This window comes from Erithacus rubecula, assembly GCF_903797595.1.
Source record: "Erithacus rubecula genome assembly, chromosome: 9".
Taxonomy (NCBI): Eukaryota; Metazoa; Chordata; class Aves; order Passeriformes; family Muscicapidae; genus Erithacus; species Erithacus rubecula.
The window spans coordinates 9,793,675-9,812,200 of NC_136660.1; the positions used below are offsets into that span (position 1 = coordinate 9,793,675).

The following is an 18,526-nucleotide window of genomic DNA, read 5'->3' on the forward strand; positions in this document are numbered from 1 at the left end:
CTAACATCTATGCTCTAAGGATGATGCTAAAGAAAAATACTTCAATCTCCTTATACCCCACAAAACACTGATAAAGCATTAAAGACACTTGGAAAAGCTTACACGTGTTAATATGAATTAATATGAAAACTGAAACGGTAAATTATAATGCAAGCTTTTAATTGATTGAGAACCCACTCAAGCCAGTTCTCTAACAGCTCTAGCTTGTACAACACTTACTCTATAAAAGCCACATTTTACATTTTATTTGCAAAAGGAAAAAAAAGTTTACATTCATTTTTCACATATTACTTGCCTGTTTTCAGAGATTAAGTTGGTGAAAACAACTGATGGGTACTGCATCTTGCTGGTTTTTACTATAGGAACTAGCTGCATTTCAAGGCAAGCAATACTGGAAAAGATTATCTGGAATTTTGCCCACTTCCACACACTAAGCCTTCTTCCTGGCTACTCTGCAAACATTTGCAAGTAATAAAAGGCTGAGATTGTAGTTTTTCTTTTCCACCACATAATTATGTAACTCTGATCCTTTGGTGAACAATGATTCATTAGGCATGAATCCATGGTTTCTTCAAAATGATGCAAGCTCATTCTGTCATGTAATGCTGCAGTTCTCTCTACACCTAAAAACTGTGTCCCAGAATTACCATGATAATCCTGCTCAGGTTACACCACCTAATCCCTAAACTAAAATAAATTATAGCAATAAAATGATACAACTTCAGAGAAGACCTGAACCACCCCCATTTGATCACGATTAATTTTGTCCATTCCTGCTTTCCCCTGTAATGCATTTGAACTATTGGGGCCTTTCAGTAACTACACACAGAGCAACAAATTTGCAAGGCATTTGTAATTACAGAAAGGGGACAAAAAGTGTTCACAGAAAAAAATAAATCTCAGTTTCCAGAAAAAATGCAAGGTTTTCTAGTTTCTGGTTATACCATCACAATAAAATCTTTTCTGTATAAGAATCTGACACTCTGAAGAGACCTGTGTGTATATTTAAAATTTATAATTTGCCTCCTTGCTAAGTAACAAAGATTTTTCCAATTTGTTACTTCTGCAGAAATCTGTCATCATGAAATAGATGAGATTGACCCTTTTCATACACAGATATAAATTAATACATGTGTATATCTACATATATAACTTTGTTATTTTAAACAAACTGGTTTATTCTTTAGAGCTACACTGTCTTCACTTATCAGTTTAATTTTTTTCCTCAATTATTGGATTTGCAATTGTATTTTCAGAGAGTAAACATTTTTGATATGCAGGACAAAGATCAGCAGCTAATTTCCAGCATAATTTCAAAATTATGGAGCTCAGCAAATGATTAAACAATATAATGCCTACCTAAGAATTGCTGTCAGATTGTGATTATTTTCAATGTCATTTTTATTTTAGTGTTATTTTTAATGTCAGTTTTCTCATGTTTGGACAGATGATCAGGAGAACTGGGGGGACAGAGCATTTGTGCCACTCAGGGCTTCAAGCTCACACAGTGAAAGCACTTTGTTTGACAGAGGAGCAGGGGTGGAAATCTTGGTTAATATTCTCTTAATATTAATAAAACACTTTTTCTCAACAAGGAATTTCACCAAGAGAGGAGCAGAACACTGTTCCCTGTTAGGCAGCATGAGAATATTTGGGGTGAAACTGGGTTACATTTTCTCAGTAAGACCCTGGGGACACTATGGCTCTAAGGATACACTGCCAGGATCTAGTTCAGAAAGGGATTGAACTCAACAAATAATTAAAAGATTAAGAGCAACTCTGTTTATGCTGTGTTGAGCCTCAGATTACTGCTAGACATCTATGACAAAATGCCAGACAAGCAAGCCAAAATGAACATTTAAACAGAATGAGTGCACTTGGGATGACTGAGGCAGATCTGTGATCTGTGTGGTTCCATCAAAAGTGTGAATAATCTGTGATTACAGATTATTGAAAATAACTGTGGCAAGACAAAGTCCATAGCAGAGAAATTTATCTTTGAAAACCTTGAAGAAACTACCAGAAGCAGCTACAGACACAGCAGTGTCTTCCTTCTAACCCAAAAAACCACAACACTTGGGATAATTCTGTAGCAATGTTTTTTAAAAATAAAAAATTAATTCCAGTTCTGTCAATATGCAGCATCTTGTTTTCTGATTTATGTTTACATCATGATCAAATCAAACTACACAAAGAAAGCAAGTCACTCTGGACAAGAGCACAATCATTTTGATTCAGTAAATAAGATGATTTACTAGAAATTTCATCCTGGCAAATATTATAGTTATCCATCATGCATAATGAATTAACTTTGGGCTTTATTTAAAATTCATACAGTCTATTTTTTGCTAATATGTTGCATATATTTCCACTATCTTGTCCATTTTCTTCTATTAGGAAATATTCTACTGTGCACTACTTGCAAAAATGAGATAGATATAAAAATCCTTAGTGCAGTGCACCAGGCATTTCCACTGCTGTAAATCATTATTATTCAAACACAGAGTGCTCAGGGATTTACAAGACTGAGCATTTTAAAACCACTGCTATGAGAACTTGCTCTTTCCAAAAGAGAGCATCTTTGCTTCTTGCTTTGGGATGTTTTTACTTTAGCTGTATACACAAAAAAAACCCCATCAAATTTTAGTTCTTGCTGCTATTTCCTTTCTGAATTTCAGAAATTCATGTCTTTGATGGAAATCTGTTCCACTGAGTTAGAAATTCCTGGTTCCAGGATAATTTTAAAGTTCCAATGTAAAGAGGTTAGCCCTCAGCCCCACTCCTAAAAACAAATAAACCCAGTAGTATTAACTTATCATCTCTGCAGAAACCCACAAGAAAAACATCTCTTTCCCAAATTGAATTATCAAAATAGTCAAAGAAACAGAGAAAAGCAAAACTAATAGAATCCTTTTTGACAATCTCTTGTAGGATTTGAAGAAATACTGCAGCATGGAAATCATGCTCTGCTTTTTGAGTCCATTTTGGCAAAGTCTTTCTGTACCACACACCATCAGCATCTCACCTTGGCACTGCCAGAGCAGCCACAACATCAAGTTCTGGAACAGGAACTGGTTCAGTACATAGAGATGCTTGCTTTCATAACATGCTTTACAAAACAAAAGGAACATGGTTTTTAAAAAGACAAAAAAAAAAATGGTGTAGACTCTGTACAATGCAGCGACATGAAGTCCCAATGATTTCTGGTTTGGAGTTAGCAAATCACATGGAAACAGCAGCAATTTAGCATGGAAGTAGCACCACAGATTTATTAGCAGCATTCCCTTCCATGTAATTTTCTTCAGTCCACAAAGACTTTGATGGTATTGAATGGAAAAGTCTAGAAAAATCTTTAAGCAGCTGGTATTATTTGTTGCTGGCTTATTAATCCATCAAATTACAATTTTATCTTCCCATGTTCTGTCTATACTAACTCAAAGTTCTCACTCTCCATCTTTTCCTCCAGAGTCCTCAAAGATAATCAGCACACAGTCACCCTGCTGCCCTAACCTCAGCCAGCAACCACAGCCTTATATTGGTATATATTGGTATGTTACCCACCATACTAATTTATTAAGATGATGTTTGAAATAAACTTTTCCTATTGAAGGGAGTAGGGGGTGAAAGTCAGCTTCAGGTTTTTTGCTAGTATTTCCCTAATAAGATTAGCAAAAACTCAATTTTTAGGATTTAGTCATCCTCACAAACTCTCCTGGGAGCTCCAGCCACAGTGAGAAATTCAAGCAGAAAGTTGAAAATTCCTCCAGAAGGCAATCCACTGGGAATGTCCCATCCAGAACAGCCATCATAGGAGCACTTTACACTGCCCTCCTTCCCATTTCTGATGGGATTGGAGCCCAAAAGTCAGAACCTCACTATTGCCTGAGCAGTGTTAGAGGGGACATAAAGATAGAAACTAAAAGAAATGGACACAAAGGAACGTCAGAATTAAAGGGCAGCCTGACTCAAGAGCAGAGTTCCATTCTGCAGCCTCAAAGAGTCTTCAGAGTGATCCCATCAACTTCAGCCCCATCACTTTAAATGTTATATTTATTATTCCAGTTTTTACTTTTCAAAACAGCCAAAACAAAACCAAACCAAACACCAAAAAAACCAAACCAAACAAAAAAAAAAAAAAAAAAAAAAAAAAAAAAAAAAAAAAAAAAAAAGAACAAAAAAATCTCCCATGTATTTTTGTGGCCTGTGAGGATCTTCCTAAGACCAGTAAGATCAAATTGAGGGTTTAAGTAATTTCTAAATGCTTTTCCCCTCTTGTCTTCAATAAACTTTTAATAAAAACTAGCAAACAAAAAAATACTAGTTTCTAAATTTTTTTTGTACAATGCTTTAAAAAAGAAAATTAATTTGCCTTATGAAGCCAGGATAAAGCATCAGAAAATAGGAAAGGTTCAGACAAAATGCTTGCGGCAAGAATTGTATACATTCACCAAAAGACCAATGCTTTTTTCTAAGAAATATGCAGCACCTGATGCAAAGGTTATAAACTTATATAGCTTTATATCAGATGTTTCCCTTCCAGATGCAGTTTCACAGATAGCCTCTGACTGTTATTTGATATCCCTGTCAAATATCCTATGCATTTAATTAATTAACAAGGATCACTAGGACATTATAACTATCTGAAACACTTGGAGTTGGACCTCAGATTTGTGGGCTGATCCAACTGAGTGCAGATATTGCCCTAAGCTTCTTCAACAGCACAATTCTTGTGAAAACTGCAGTTTTCTAACTAACAATGCATTTGATGAGGCACAAACACAGCCCAAAAATCATGACAAGCTCCTGGCATTATCTCTGAAGAGACTTTATCTAAATCTGTTTCTTATTATGTACTGTTGGCAGGTTGCCTAAAGGGTTCACCCCTCTGCACTGGAATAACTTCAAGGAGTAAGTTTAAAATTCAAAAACTACATTAATGGGTACAGGAAAAGAACAAGAATATTTGTCTGTTCAATACACCTCACATAAAACAGTTTATCTGCCTGTCTCATCTCAGATGCCCCACCTTACTTATGGCAAAGGATCCAAACATTTCTGCCTCACTTCTCTTCCTATTTGAGATAGCAAGAAGGGTTTTCTTAGCAGTAAAGCACAGAGGAAACAGGTGGTTGGTTTTGTTTGTTCTTCTCATTTAGATGGATCTAGAGTTCTGGTGGATTAAAGTTCTGGTATTTAGCATTTTGATATAGTTGGCATATATTTCTATTTAATGGACTCAATTGTCCAGAGCTTATTTCTTCTTTCAGAAAGTTTGGTTTTTTTTCCCCATATCTTCTGGGAGAATGTCTGCAGATAGGATTAGATTGGAAATGCTATTGCTTTCAATGTACTTAAGACACTGGCAGGGATGAGAATTTAAATGAGAGATTTCAGATGTCTGCATTATGCACTTCACAAATTCCTTCTTGCCTAAGGGAGGTAAGAACAACAACAAACCTAATTCATTTCCAAGTTAATTTAAGAGCAGAGTTTGATGGCAGAATATTTGCATATGCTAGCTTCAAGACAGATGCATATATGCCATCAATAATTTGCACCCATACATTTTAAGGTATGGTTTCTTTTTCTAGAAATTCTTTGTGTGGACTATAAAAGCTACATTAACCTTTTTCCACTGGGGTCTTGGAAAATAAGAGGGGAAAAAAAAAACTAACTCTAATAATTTGACAGAACATTCCTTTGCAGTGGAAGGACTTCACCAATGTGTGTTTTTCCAATTTTCAGGATATACCTCCATTCTGTATTCAGTTTCAGACAGCATGTGCTGAGTAAGATTCATCCTATAAACTGATCAACTTTCTCAACAGAAGTTTTTCTTCTGTGTAGAATAAGATGCCTTGCTGAACTATGATGGCAAGACACAGCTTCAGACAGATGTGTAGGCACAAGAAAAGGTGGTGGTAAAATTGAAAGGTTCCACCTGATTTAAATATTCTTGATATTGAGACATGGGAATAAATGTTAGCACAGCACTGGCTCCTGACCTCCCACTTAAGTGCCAAATGAAGAAATCCAAGCATTATTAGCAGCCTCAAGAAAAAGCCATCTCAGCTGCTGAGCTGGGAACCACTTTTCTCATTCCCTACTGAAATTCCAGGTTATAGCCCAGCTCTTGATTCAACCAGCTGAAGGGATCTTGCCAAATCCAAGGGGAGCTGAATTTAGCCTCTTCCAGAATCCAGGAAGAGATGACAGTTTACTTAAAGCTTCCAGAAATATTTTTGTTTCACTCACATTGCTGGTTGTTCTAAAAAAGGATACCTATGTCTGGGCAGTAACTCTGTACATACATAAATGAAAGAATTCACACTGCTTAATTTGCTGCTATTATCTCTGAACTACAGATGTGTGTGTGGCTTTAAAAAGGGGTATGTGCTAAACCTGTCACTATGTTTTCCCATACTTTACATCAACTGGAATTGGATTTACATTAGTCCTTGGTATTCTAGGAAAGAGAAATTAATTCCATGTTTTTTCAATACTGCATGCTGACACAGGTTTAAAACCCTCATTTTCTTAAGCATCAACATTAACTTTGGATGCACATTGACACAATTTCTCGTTTATTTCCTCTAACTCTTTCACAAATATTACTTTGAATAACCATTTCAAACAAGACAAAATGGAACTAAGATTTTTGTGTTGCTTTCATGGGTATTTGCTTAAACTGAATGAATCACAGGTGAATTGTTAAATTGGAGTGCAATTGAATTATCTGGGCATGCATTTTATCTGTACAGTATTATGACTTTTACCTTATTGTTCCCACTGGGAAAATGCATCTTCACCATAACCTTAAGCAGGTGCATAAATTTCAGGGCTTCAAAAGATGGAAAAGGAGCCAGGAAATCCCACTGGTTAGCAATCATTTTTAAATTTTTTTTTTCAAAGGAAGAGCATTAGAATATATAGCCTAAGGTGCTCAGCAGAAAGCAAATAAAACCTGAAATACTATAAATACAGGCTATAGAAACTTCAAACTATCATTAAATACGAAGCTTTCTTTCATACTGAATTTCTTTTTACTGCTAAATTAATTTATCCTCCACCAAACAATAAAAGTAACACAAAACTTCTTTCAGAAGATGTTTTAGAGGGATAAATGGATAATAGACATTTTTCCAGTGACCTTCTGGTGACCTTCAAGAGCTTCTTGAAGGAATGATACCATGTGAACAGCAACAACCATAATAAACACTGGTTTATTAAAACCACAAAATTAAATGTGTGAAGGGTGAACTTCTGTAAACACATCAAGGAGAATATCTGCCAGGACATTTGATATGAATATTATTCCACTGCTGCATTAAAACCCTTAGTTTTGCAGATGTTTGAAAGTAACTGGATTGCACACAACTTTTAAACTGGTGTTTGGATTCTGCAAGCTGAAAGTATTTTCTACCATAGAAGTTACAGCAGAAGTTGCATTCAATAATCTAGGGGAAAATCTGTAAATAAAAAGCACTGTAAAATGGAGTGTTGATACTGTCAAAATTAATCAATAATTAAAGTACTTTGACAAGAAGATTTCTCAAGAGTCTCTATCTTCTGAATGTTAAATTATGAAAGCATGAATCAGATGTTTTGTGTTTCATATGAATATCATATAATGTGCTCCTGCACTATTGCATCTGGGGAGGATGTTAAAAGACTCAATTTACATTTTAAAACCTGTTTGTTATTTATTGAATTCTTACACCATAATATTAGGCTTGAAGGGGCTTAATTTCAGAGGACTGTTAGAAAAAGAATAGGGATAACTGAAAAAGTACTGATTTTATATAGGTGAAATTTGGTATTTGTTAATTTAGTTTTTATTCTAATAATCTGCATCCAATTAAAAGAACTCAAGGCTTGTATGCTGATTGCAAAATAATTCAACCAAATGATGAAAAAAAAACCAAAAAAGTAAGACTGGATAATATGAAAAGAGTTAGGATACCTAGGTAACAAGTAAAAGTCATACAGGTATCTTGGATTTTACACAATTTTCTTCACTTTTTTTTTTTGTTTAGTTCAAATCTGAAAAGGTTTAAAACAAGAAACCAGGTATGTGACAACAAAACCATGCAACCTCTTCCTGTTATTTCAAGGGGCAGGAGCTTGAAAGAGAATGCACAGAAACACCGAGTTTTGGGAGTGTTTTCTGGTTTGGTCTCCGGGGATTTTTTGCTTATTTTGTGAAGGAGAAGAAATATCTAAAGTTATACAAGAAAAGCATAATGGTTTCCAATTAAAAAAGACAGAAATAGCCACATTGTAGATGATATCAGTGCTACTTAAGGCAGTGAAGGTTTAAATTTGTTTATTTATTTATTACAAGTGCTGCCTGTAACAAATGAACATGGGCAAGCTGATGCTACCCTGGGAATGTACACTCTGTACAGACATTTTGGCCAGAATTTCAATTTCCTGGCTTCTTTCAGGCTGAGTTTTAAAAAGGAGGAAACAGGCACAACATTTTAGGCACACTGGCCATTCCATTTGAGCTAAAGAAACAATCACAGTGCTGAAAGCAACCCCAGCCTGTGAGAGCACTGCTGAATAAACAGGTGATGGAGTAAAAACAGAATGGACTATCTGCATTAAAGAGTTGCTTAACAACAGCTTATAGATATCTAGCTTTGTATTCCAGCTTCACTTCAGGCTTCCCAAAGTAAACATGGAAGTAAAGGTTTTCAGAAAATGGTGCAAGAATTACACAAATATAATCTAACTATGTGCTACAGCAATGGTCATAAAACAATAATTTTCAAAAAAGGAGCTCTGTTGATTGTCCTTGACATGGAAAATACCCTAAATTCCAAGCACAGCCTTCTTCCTCCTTTAAAAGTTTGTAGTTGTTATGTCACATTGTCATCTTAATACAGTGAATTATTTTGATGAAACTATTGTTGGAATATTATGACATGAGTGAGAATTTTTTTAATGTATTCAATGCTATTCAATAGTGAATAATTTCCTGGGCTTGCATTCTGGAAAAGTGTCAGCACAATACAAGATGGGGGAATGCACAAAATGGAGTAGTTGGTATTTGAAAACACCTAGGTCAGGCTGCCAAAGCCTAGAAAACAAGGCATGTAACTAAATCAGGGAAATTGCATTCTTAGCTTTTTAGATCTTTAACTTATGGTAAGTGCACGTATCATATGCCACGCTCAGAACTGTTCTCAAGTCCCATCTGTTTGATCCCTTTCTCCTGCTTTTACTGACAGCAAGGGCTATGCCTGGATTACAGTCACTATTATGCAGAAAACTCACAATAAAACCTGACAGTATATAAACATTTATCCAAATTGAATTTTCATTAAACGGGGATTCAATCCTTCTGGTCTCATGACAGATTTTAAACAAAGCTGAGAAACGCTGGTATAATTTTTTAATCAACTAAATGTAAAAATGAAAAATTTATGCATAAATATGAGCAAGATCACCAAGCTCAGAATTCACCAGAACAGCATGTATGCATCAAAAACAGACTGTCCAATGAAATCTGAAAACTCTGGGTTCATAACCACGGTAGCACAGTTCAGATGCTGATGAACCTGCTGTAATTTGGTCAGCTGGAAATGAGGTTTCATTTTCTGTACATTGGAGAATCTAGTCTTTCATTCTCCATTGTTAGAAAACTTATTGAGGCTTTCTATTGCTTGAAGGAAAGATGAAGGACAGGAAGACAGGATGAAAGGAGAATCTCATCCAAATACTAAAATCTATAGAGTGCATCAGAGTTCATCACCAGTACCAAGATTTCCTGTGCATGCACAATAGTCCTAAAGGCTTCTTCTAGAGGAGAAATTTAAAAGTGCAACCCTCTTCTCCCATCAAAAGTTCCAGCCACTTACTCAGCCAGTGTTTTCCAGTCCTAAATATGTTATCTAAAGACAATGAAGGGACTAAAAAGGAAAAACACAATGTCACAAAAAAAGCCCAAAAACCACAACCCCACAAGCTAAGCTCAAAAAACCCTAGAATGAATTGTGATGGGGTATTTTAAATAAAATTGTACAAAGAAAATTTTAACAGGTCTTTTTAAAGCCTGGATTACATAATACCCCATTAAACACTGATGTGTCAGAGTTGACTTTGTACTTGATTTGTTTTGTGTAAATTACAAATTAAGGCACCCTCACCATTCAGCTTAAATTCTCAAGGTGCCAACATTGAAAAAATTTAAGCATATGGAGAAGCTAAATATGAAGTTTCCCTACTGATGACCTACCCTATCCTTAAAAGAAGCTCATGTTAAACCATTCACAAAAATAAACACTGAAGTCACAGCTTTAAAATAGCACAATATATCCAGTGGATCTTGTTTGTTACCTAACCACGCAGGAGAACTCTTGCCAGTTTACAGCCCAAGCAATTTTTCACCAAGAGGGAGTGAGTAAAATGTAGAAGTTTGAATAAAAAATTGAATTACAGAATTAGAGTTAAATTTAGAATAAAAAGGATTAAATTATTTTTAAAAATTAAAATCCTGTGACTTTGGGACACTCCTCTGTTGGTGAACAGGAATGGAGGATCCATGATCAGGGCTCCTTGTGACCTCCTCATTTCCTGTGTTCTCAGTGATCTCCTGCCACTTGGCCAAGGGTGCACCTGAGTCCCTCTGCCCACATTTATGGTTCAAAGCAGGCAGGACAGGCATCCAACAAAACAGAACGAGCCAGAGCCATGCTCTTTGGCATCCTGGTGCCAGTGTCACCACTGACAGCTGGAGCAGAGGATAGGCACGTGCCAACTTTCCAACAGCAGCACAGTGGAGTTCACAAACCCTGAAAGGTGCTTGAGCTGCCAGCTGAGCCTGTTGGCATTGCCAGCCTGGGTCAGGAGGACACAGAAGAAGTCCAAGGTGCAACTCAAATATTTATAATTGCTGCCAGATCTCTCTCTTTGTCCCTTTGTAATCAGCATATTTATCCTTAGACATGCACACACACCAAGAACAACTGCACAACTCCCTCAGAATATCATCTACTAATTCCCTTCAAACCTGACCAAGTGGGAGAAAAGTTTTTTGCTCATTCAAGGTCCTCTGTCTGCAGCTGTTCCACATGGCAAATTCTCATTTCAGTAAATTGGCTCTCTGCTCCCAGAACAGATGCAAAATCACTCTCACAGTGAGAATATACAATGCAGCCTGATTCTAAGAACAAAGTACCATTTTAAGTGTTCATAATTCTGTATTCAAATTGTTCTTTTTGATCGCAATGGGAATTCCATAATCCTAGTAAAAAATGGCTTTTTTACTAGTTAGAGGACAATTACAGTAGATCAGTATTGAATTTTTCTATGTGTGTACATTCTGGCTGTTATTTCTGAGCACTGTTACAGACTATAGACAGAAAAACATCTGCATCCCACTCATTAGAACACTGACCCTGATGAAGACACAGTCTACCAAGGTAGAGATACAACATTTAAGGGTCAAATTTAAAGGTTTCTTTCCATTAATGATAAATGTATCAGCAGAAAAAGATTCAGGTTGTTCCTTGCAGTGTCAAAGGTCCTTACAAAACTTAACAAAGTATTACAACTAATCACCCTTTAAATCTAAAAATTGCCTTCTTTTGATGTATGAAAATTGTTGCCTTATACAGGTTCTTTGGTGTCACAGCATTCAAAGCACCCATCTTAAAAAAGATGTTTAATTCCCAGAGAATGTGCCAGTGCCTGGAACTTGTACTAGGAACTAAAACCTCAAACACAGGAGCCAAGAGACTCCAAGAGATATAACACAATGAAGGAGATGAAAAAATTTCACTCCACTGGAAAGAATGAAAAGTCAACATTTTTGACTTGTTGAGTAGACAGGGGAAGCTTGGGTGGAAAACTTCTAACCATTAGTCAGGCTGCACTGTGATCAGAATCACAGGAAACAAAGAACTTGGCAAAGGTGATAGGAAAGATCCTGAAAGTCAAAGAAACAAACCACCACCACCAAAAAAAAAAAATAAGAATGCAGCTCCCAAGAGATATCACCTGCAAATTTTTTAAATTGTAGACCACAGTATACAAGATCAGTCTGTTTAAAAATATTAGCTACTAAATTTATCAGCCAATTTAAAAATTCTCATATACATCTATTTTTCTCTTCTATTTTATAACATCTTTGTTCACTTTGAATATTCTGACAATGAAAAACACATAAATAATTGAGTGATATAATTCCCTTAACAGCTCATGACATTTCTAAGAAAGACCAAGAAACCTCATCTGCTTTGAGAAAAAAGCCTGCAGTATTATGATGAAAGTAGAAAAAGACATCAATTTTCCACAATAAATGAATCATAATATTTAATTTAAGCATGCCATACAAAAACATAAAAAAGGAAAATGAGTGATCATTGAACCACAGACGACTGAATGGGGAAAATCACCAGTATTGTATAAAAAAAGTGAAAATCTCGGAAATATTCTTCTGATTATAAGCAGAATTTCATCAATCTTTAAATTCATAAATTTCCATTTTCAAGCCAGCTACATGTGACTTCATGACTTTTCCTATTCTACTTTCATGGAGTTAGCAGCTCAAGTCCCAAATCCTTCAGGAAATTTGTCCTCAATACTTTTTATTATTTATGTTTGAGCTCTCCATACATTTACATGTTCAGATTAGAACTTGGGCATATGAATGTCTCAGATACACCTTTTGTATGCCATATGTAGTATCTCAGGAAAAAATTAGATCACAATAGTTCAAAATGAAAACCTGTTCTTCTGTTTAAACATTGCTTAAATAATTGGGGGTCTGGTGGTTATACATGTTAAAATCCTCATCTTTAGGAAGATCTTACAGTATTCCTTCTGCATATCACTCCTTTTAACTGGTCTCCAAGGTTAAATAATAAATAAATAAATGAGCAAACAAATAAATAAATAAGTGGTCTGGATTTCTTTTCTGATATTCTTTTCAATACATTCAAGATGGCCTTGCATAACAGAACAATAATAGGAGTATAAAAGTGTACAACAGGTTGAGATAGCTATCATAGTCCATTTTATTTTTCATTAATTAAACTTAAGAAACCCTAATTCCTAAAACTACAAGCCCTTCCTCTCTCTCAATTAACAGTACATAAAGCTATTGTCAGATACTCTAGCTGGAGTACCCAAAATAAAGGAATGCTTCTGGTATGTAGGGGAATATAAGACTTTTCTATGTAAAAAGCCAACAAAACATTAATTAAAACATTAATCCTTGCATGATTATAAAATAGAATGCTGAAGATTCTTCTTATCCATGGAAAGATCAAAATATTGCTCCTTATATTTACATATTTCAATATATGATTATCAGAGACTAGTAAGAAACCCACCAGCTGAATTGTAGGGAAAAAATCCATTGCTTTCCAACTTTCCACACCTGTTTATTTTTCCCCAAGGCTTCCTCCCTCAGCCAGGAAGGTTTTCTGGCCCAGGACTTACCGGCAGTGTTTGTGGGAGCCCGTCAGGGTTTCGATCACAAAGCATTCCCCTTCGTTGAGACAATATGCAAGGTCCTTGTCTTTGCATGGCTTAAAGTGCTCAGAACGCTCCGTGGAATAGGTCGTGGTGTCTGCAGAAAACAGGCAGAGGAAAGAAAGGCTGTAAGGATAAATATTGGATATTCCCCCAGTGCACGTTAAATAAATCTGATCAGACTGGTCTCAACACGGACTAAAAGAAATGGAAAGCACAGGGCGTTGACTGCAGCATTATTTGCAATCATTTCTTAAAAGATTCACAAGGAACACCTGCAGAAAAACAAACCAGACTGGAATAAAACTGGAATATAATCTCAATCACTTCCACTTTCCAAGGTTTCCCTGCTAAATTGTTGAGACACCTACTTTGTGTCCCTTAACTAGAACAATATTTTCATATTACTGCACCAAAATATGGTTTGTAATAAGATACAATTTTTTTTCATAAAGAACTAAGCAAAAGTACTTAAATACGGTGTAAATTTAAAAAGTACAAAAACAAATAAATAAAACAACAAGGGCAACAAGGCTGGTGAGGGGTTTGGAACACAAACCCTGTGAGGAATGGCTGAGGGAGCTGGGGTTGTTCAGCCTGGAGAAAAGGAGACTCAGGAGTGACCTTTTCACTCTCTCTGACTCCCTGAAAGGTGTTTGTTCTCAGGTGGGGTTGGTCTCTTTCTCCAGGCAGCACTGACAGAACCACCAGGACACAGCTTTAAGCTGCACTAAGGAGGTATGGGTTGGATATTAGGAAAAAGTTTTTCATGGAAAGAGTAATAACATACTGGAATGGTCTGCCCAGGGAGGTGGTGGAGTCACCATCCCTGGTGTGTTTAATAAAAGGCTGGGTGTGGCACTGGGTGCCATGGTTTATTTGAGTGTTGGGCATGGGTTGGACTCAATGATCTTGGACGGCTCTTCCAACCTAGTGATTCTGTGTAAACCCTCTACAATGAAAGAGCAAAAAAAGCCAAACACCCAAGGTCAATGCCAGTTTGATTCACCAGTCACAAAAAAAAGCACCTAAAACTCAAACACAAGCAATGTACCAGTGATGGTTTCATTTCACATAGATCATCTGTATGTGCATTAAGTCACCTCTCAAAACACAGTTAAAGCCTTGATTACAGGTAGAACTGCTGGCTGCACCTTTGGAATATTTAGTTAGATAATTAGATTGGGAATAGACTGACAATATGTCAGGGTGAAGTATCATTCCTGTCTTCTAATAAATCTCTTTAACCTTTCCAATCCAATTGGATTAATCAACAATAAAGTGAAATTTTCAGAGGAAGATGCCTGACTGACATGTATTTTAATTTTCTTTACTCTGACAAGGTTTTGTCTAATGAAGTGTGATTTTCAAGTAAGATTATGATTTCCACAGAGCCATGGTTTAATCTTCATATTCAATCTTAATTCAAAAAGTTTAAATTCCTAATCACTTTGCAGGACCTGATATATACTGAAACAGTAAGGGAACATTAAATAGTGTACCATACACCTTATCACAAAATATTAAGTTACCTGCTGTCAAATAAATGAAGCAGTGCTCAGTAGACATAGAACCTTGCAAACTCAAAGTCATACAAACACTTAAACTTAGTTTTGCTCATCACTCAATACAAGGTAAATATCCACCAAACTAACATCAATGTTGAAAATCAATACTGAACCACAAGACATCTGTAACTACAGTTCTGTAAGAAAATTCAGATATTGTCAAAGTAACTTTTTTTTCTTCTCAGTATATTTTTAATAAAACACCTCTAAAAGTTTTCCTTATATGTAGGCTAAATGACAGAATATTAATAAATCACATTTGAAAATAATAAGAAAATCCACACCCTATTCTTTGTATGCAACACTTTTCTGTTTTTCCTCTCCAGAGAAAAAATGTTGTAGTTTAGTGTTTTCAGTGGAGAGAAAAAAAAAATAACTGGGAATAAGCTCCAACAGCCTTTCCTAAAATGTTTTTACAGATTCAGAACAAAAGGCCATGCCACTGTCCCCAATAGCAGCACTTACAAAAAGATGCAGGCAAAATAGAACCTATGTTTTTAGTGATTGCAAGCAAACCCTGAACTGAAATGTATCAAGTTGAATTTTGGAGACAATACAAGATGTTCATAGATGCAAACAGTTACTAGCATCTCACTGTTTCAAAACTGATTAAAAAATGATCAAAAATTATCAGTTTTAATGTAAAAAAAAAAAAAAATCTTCACATGGAAAAGAGGTAGCCCAGTTACTTTTTAAGGTCAGTTTTACCTAGGAGCACTAAAATGACCATTTAAAACTTGATTAGGCAAAAAATAACTATAAACCTGAGTAACCAGCTATATTTCTACCCTTTTTAAATATGGAAACCTGAAGGCAATGGTCTTTGAAAGCACTCGTGATTATTACAAAAGGAGCAGAAACTCAGCTTGATGCAGCTTTAGGGAACAGAACACTGTATTTGTCAGCTGCTCTGATGAAACAATCTGTGCAAACAGCTCTGTGAAGGTTTGGCACAGACCAAAGGAATGTGAGGTGTTCCCAGGGGACAAGGGCACCACCAGGGAGCCAGGCTGGGATGCAGAGAACCCCCAGAGCCTTTGGAAGAGCAGGACACTCCTCTGTTGCCCTAATTACATCAAAAACACCTCGTCAAGGTCAGCATTTTAAAGTTTTAGATTAAATACATTCTTTAGAAGTTTTGTTCTGCTTTAATTACTCCTCTGTTTAATATTAATCAACCCTTGTATTTTATTTATAAATGGGCATAAGTTGTAATACTTCATTTTCTCCACTTGGACACAATCTCAAGCTTTCCTTTTGTGTTCTGTCCCTCACACTTCAAATTAAGTACAACAGTTGTAGGTAACAATGATGCTGGCAGCTCCTTATGGCAGCCTTGGGCTGTACTGCTTTTGTTGAAAAGTACTCAAGATTTGGAAATGTGTTTGGGTTTGTTTTCCCTTGTTGGCGGTTTTTTTTTCTTTGGTTTTTTGTTTGTTTTTTTTTTTTTAAATTTTTTTTTATTTTTAATAATCTCATTAAAAGTCACTTTTTATTAGAGTCTTTGGGCTGAGCAGTGCACAGATCTCTGGGTGCAGAGAGCAGCTGCTGGACTCAGAGATCATTCACCACACTCCAAAGCTGTGTCACTAATTGATATCCTCAATATCCCTGGGGCTGCTGGGCACTTTCTGCTGCAGACAACTCCCATATCCCATACAAGTTTCATGGAAGTTACAATCCTGCTGTTATTTTATGTTGCAAATTCTGCCACAGCTTCACCAAATATTGAAAAAAACAAAACCTAAAAACTGGTTCTAAGCATAACTGCAGAAAGTACAAAACAGTACTGTAGAGACTCTACAGTTTTCCTGACTCTTTATCTAATGAATATTCAATCCTGTTGTCTCTTGTTTTATTTTTACTCCTAACCAAACAGTAACTTTTCCATGGTGAAATTGTCTTTCATAGCTTTAGAAGCCTGCTAAATAAACACCATTGTATTGTGATGTCTAACTTTTCAAAACAATTTTTTTAAAGGCATAATAAAACCTAGGCATTCAAAAAATGGAATAATACAATTCCTTCATGTATTTTTAGCCTTTGATTGTGGTAATAGTCCAAAATATTTAATGTAATAACAAAGGGGAATTTCTGCTAAGCATTCAGATGCTAAATTCAGTGCATACTCCTCAAGGTAATTTTTCACTTTTTTAATTGCCTTGTGTCCAGGCATTTAATGCAAAACCAGCAGGGGTTATTGATTTCTGCCAGAATCTTTTCAACTAACTTGCAATAAAAAAAATTCTAGGCACTCTTGCTCTTATTTTTCTTGCCTTATTATATCAGCAAAGGCTTACACATGATTCCCATATATATCCAAAACGGGATATATGGATATATCATTGCCAACCCTCAGTTACCACTGTTGAATCAAACAAACCATTTCAAAGGAAGGCTTCAAGATTTCTTATTTTTAAACATAGAGTTGGTTTCCAAAAAAAAAAAAAATCAATCTTTAGGACTGTTGAAAAAAATCAGCAGGAAGTTTACAGATATTATTTTATTTCATTTAAGTCTCTAGCAGTGTTAGTGAGGTTGTATTCTTGTCTCATTAATATATGTCATCAATTTATACCAATACAGGATGGCTCATTTATTTTTTTTTTTGAGTGATTTTCAAGGCATGATATGGTTACTAGAAATGTTATTTGCTCCTTCAAGGCTACCACTTTCAGTGTTTCCAATACTATGCCCTGATGTTGATAAACCTGTAACTGCCAGAGAAAAATGCAGGAAAAGAAAGAATGCAAGATGTAAAATATCCTGGGGAACAGCATCATTCAGGGCAGTGCCTCTGCACAGATTGCAGCAGCAGCCGTTCCCATCCATCACATCTGTGCTGCAGCACTCCAGCTCAGAAACAGATTTCACTGGCTACATCTCAAACAAAGCAAGTTTCCCAGGCTAGATTTAATGATACCCACACTCCATGACCCTCTCTCTGGAAAGATCTTTTTTCCAGGCAGACAACATTAGCTGCTGCAGGGAGAAAAACAGGAGACCCAGGAGAACAAGAGATGGAAATACCTTGAGTGAGTTTGTGACCAGCAGACAGGCACCCAACCTCTGCAGCCACAGTCACTAACACAGGTAATAAGGCACATCCTTGGTGCTTTTCCACCAAGGAATATTAGGACATGGTTCATTTTAATGCCTAAAGGACTTTGGAACATGCTGCACATTTTGATTATCACTGGGTATTACCAGATTTACAGATTCAGTATGAACATGCAAACTGGCTTTTCTTTTATCTTTTTATCCATTTATAACTGATCATTTCCCAGAGAACCATTACTTACTGAGGCACCAAAAACAGAAAAATGCTTATTTTAAATTCCTGATCCCATTTCTAAAAGCACTGCAAAAAATAAGCCAGATACAACAACGGAATTTCCTCTGAAAACACAACTCCAGTTATCAAAAAAAAAACAAAAAACAAAAAACAAAAAACAAAACCAAAACCTTCTCAA

General features: G+C 35.9%; 1 protein-coding gene across 1 annotated transcript in view; it reads right to left on the reverse strand.

Moving 5' to 3' along the window:
* NRG3 (neuregulin 3) overlaps positions 1–18,526 on the reverse strand; it is a 337,142-nt gene that overhangs the window by 182,391 nt on the left and 136,225 nt on the right. The window contains 1 exon segment of the mRNA XM_079312184.1: positions 13,453–13,582. Within this exon segment, the coding sequence (XP_079168310.1) occupies positions 13,453–13,582 (130 nt within the window).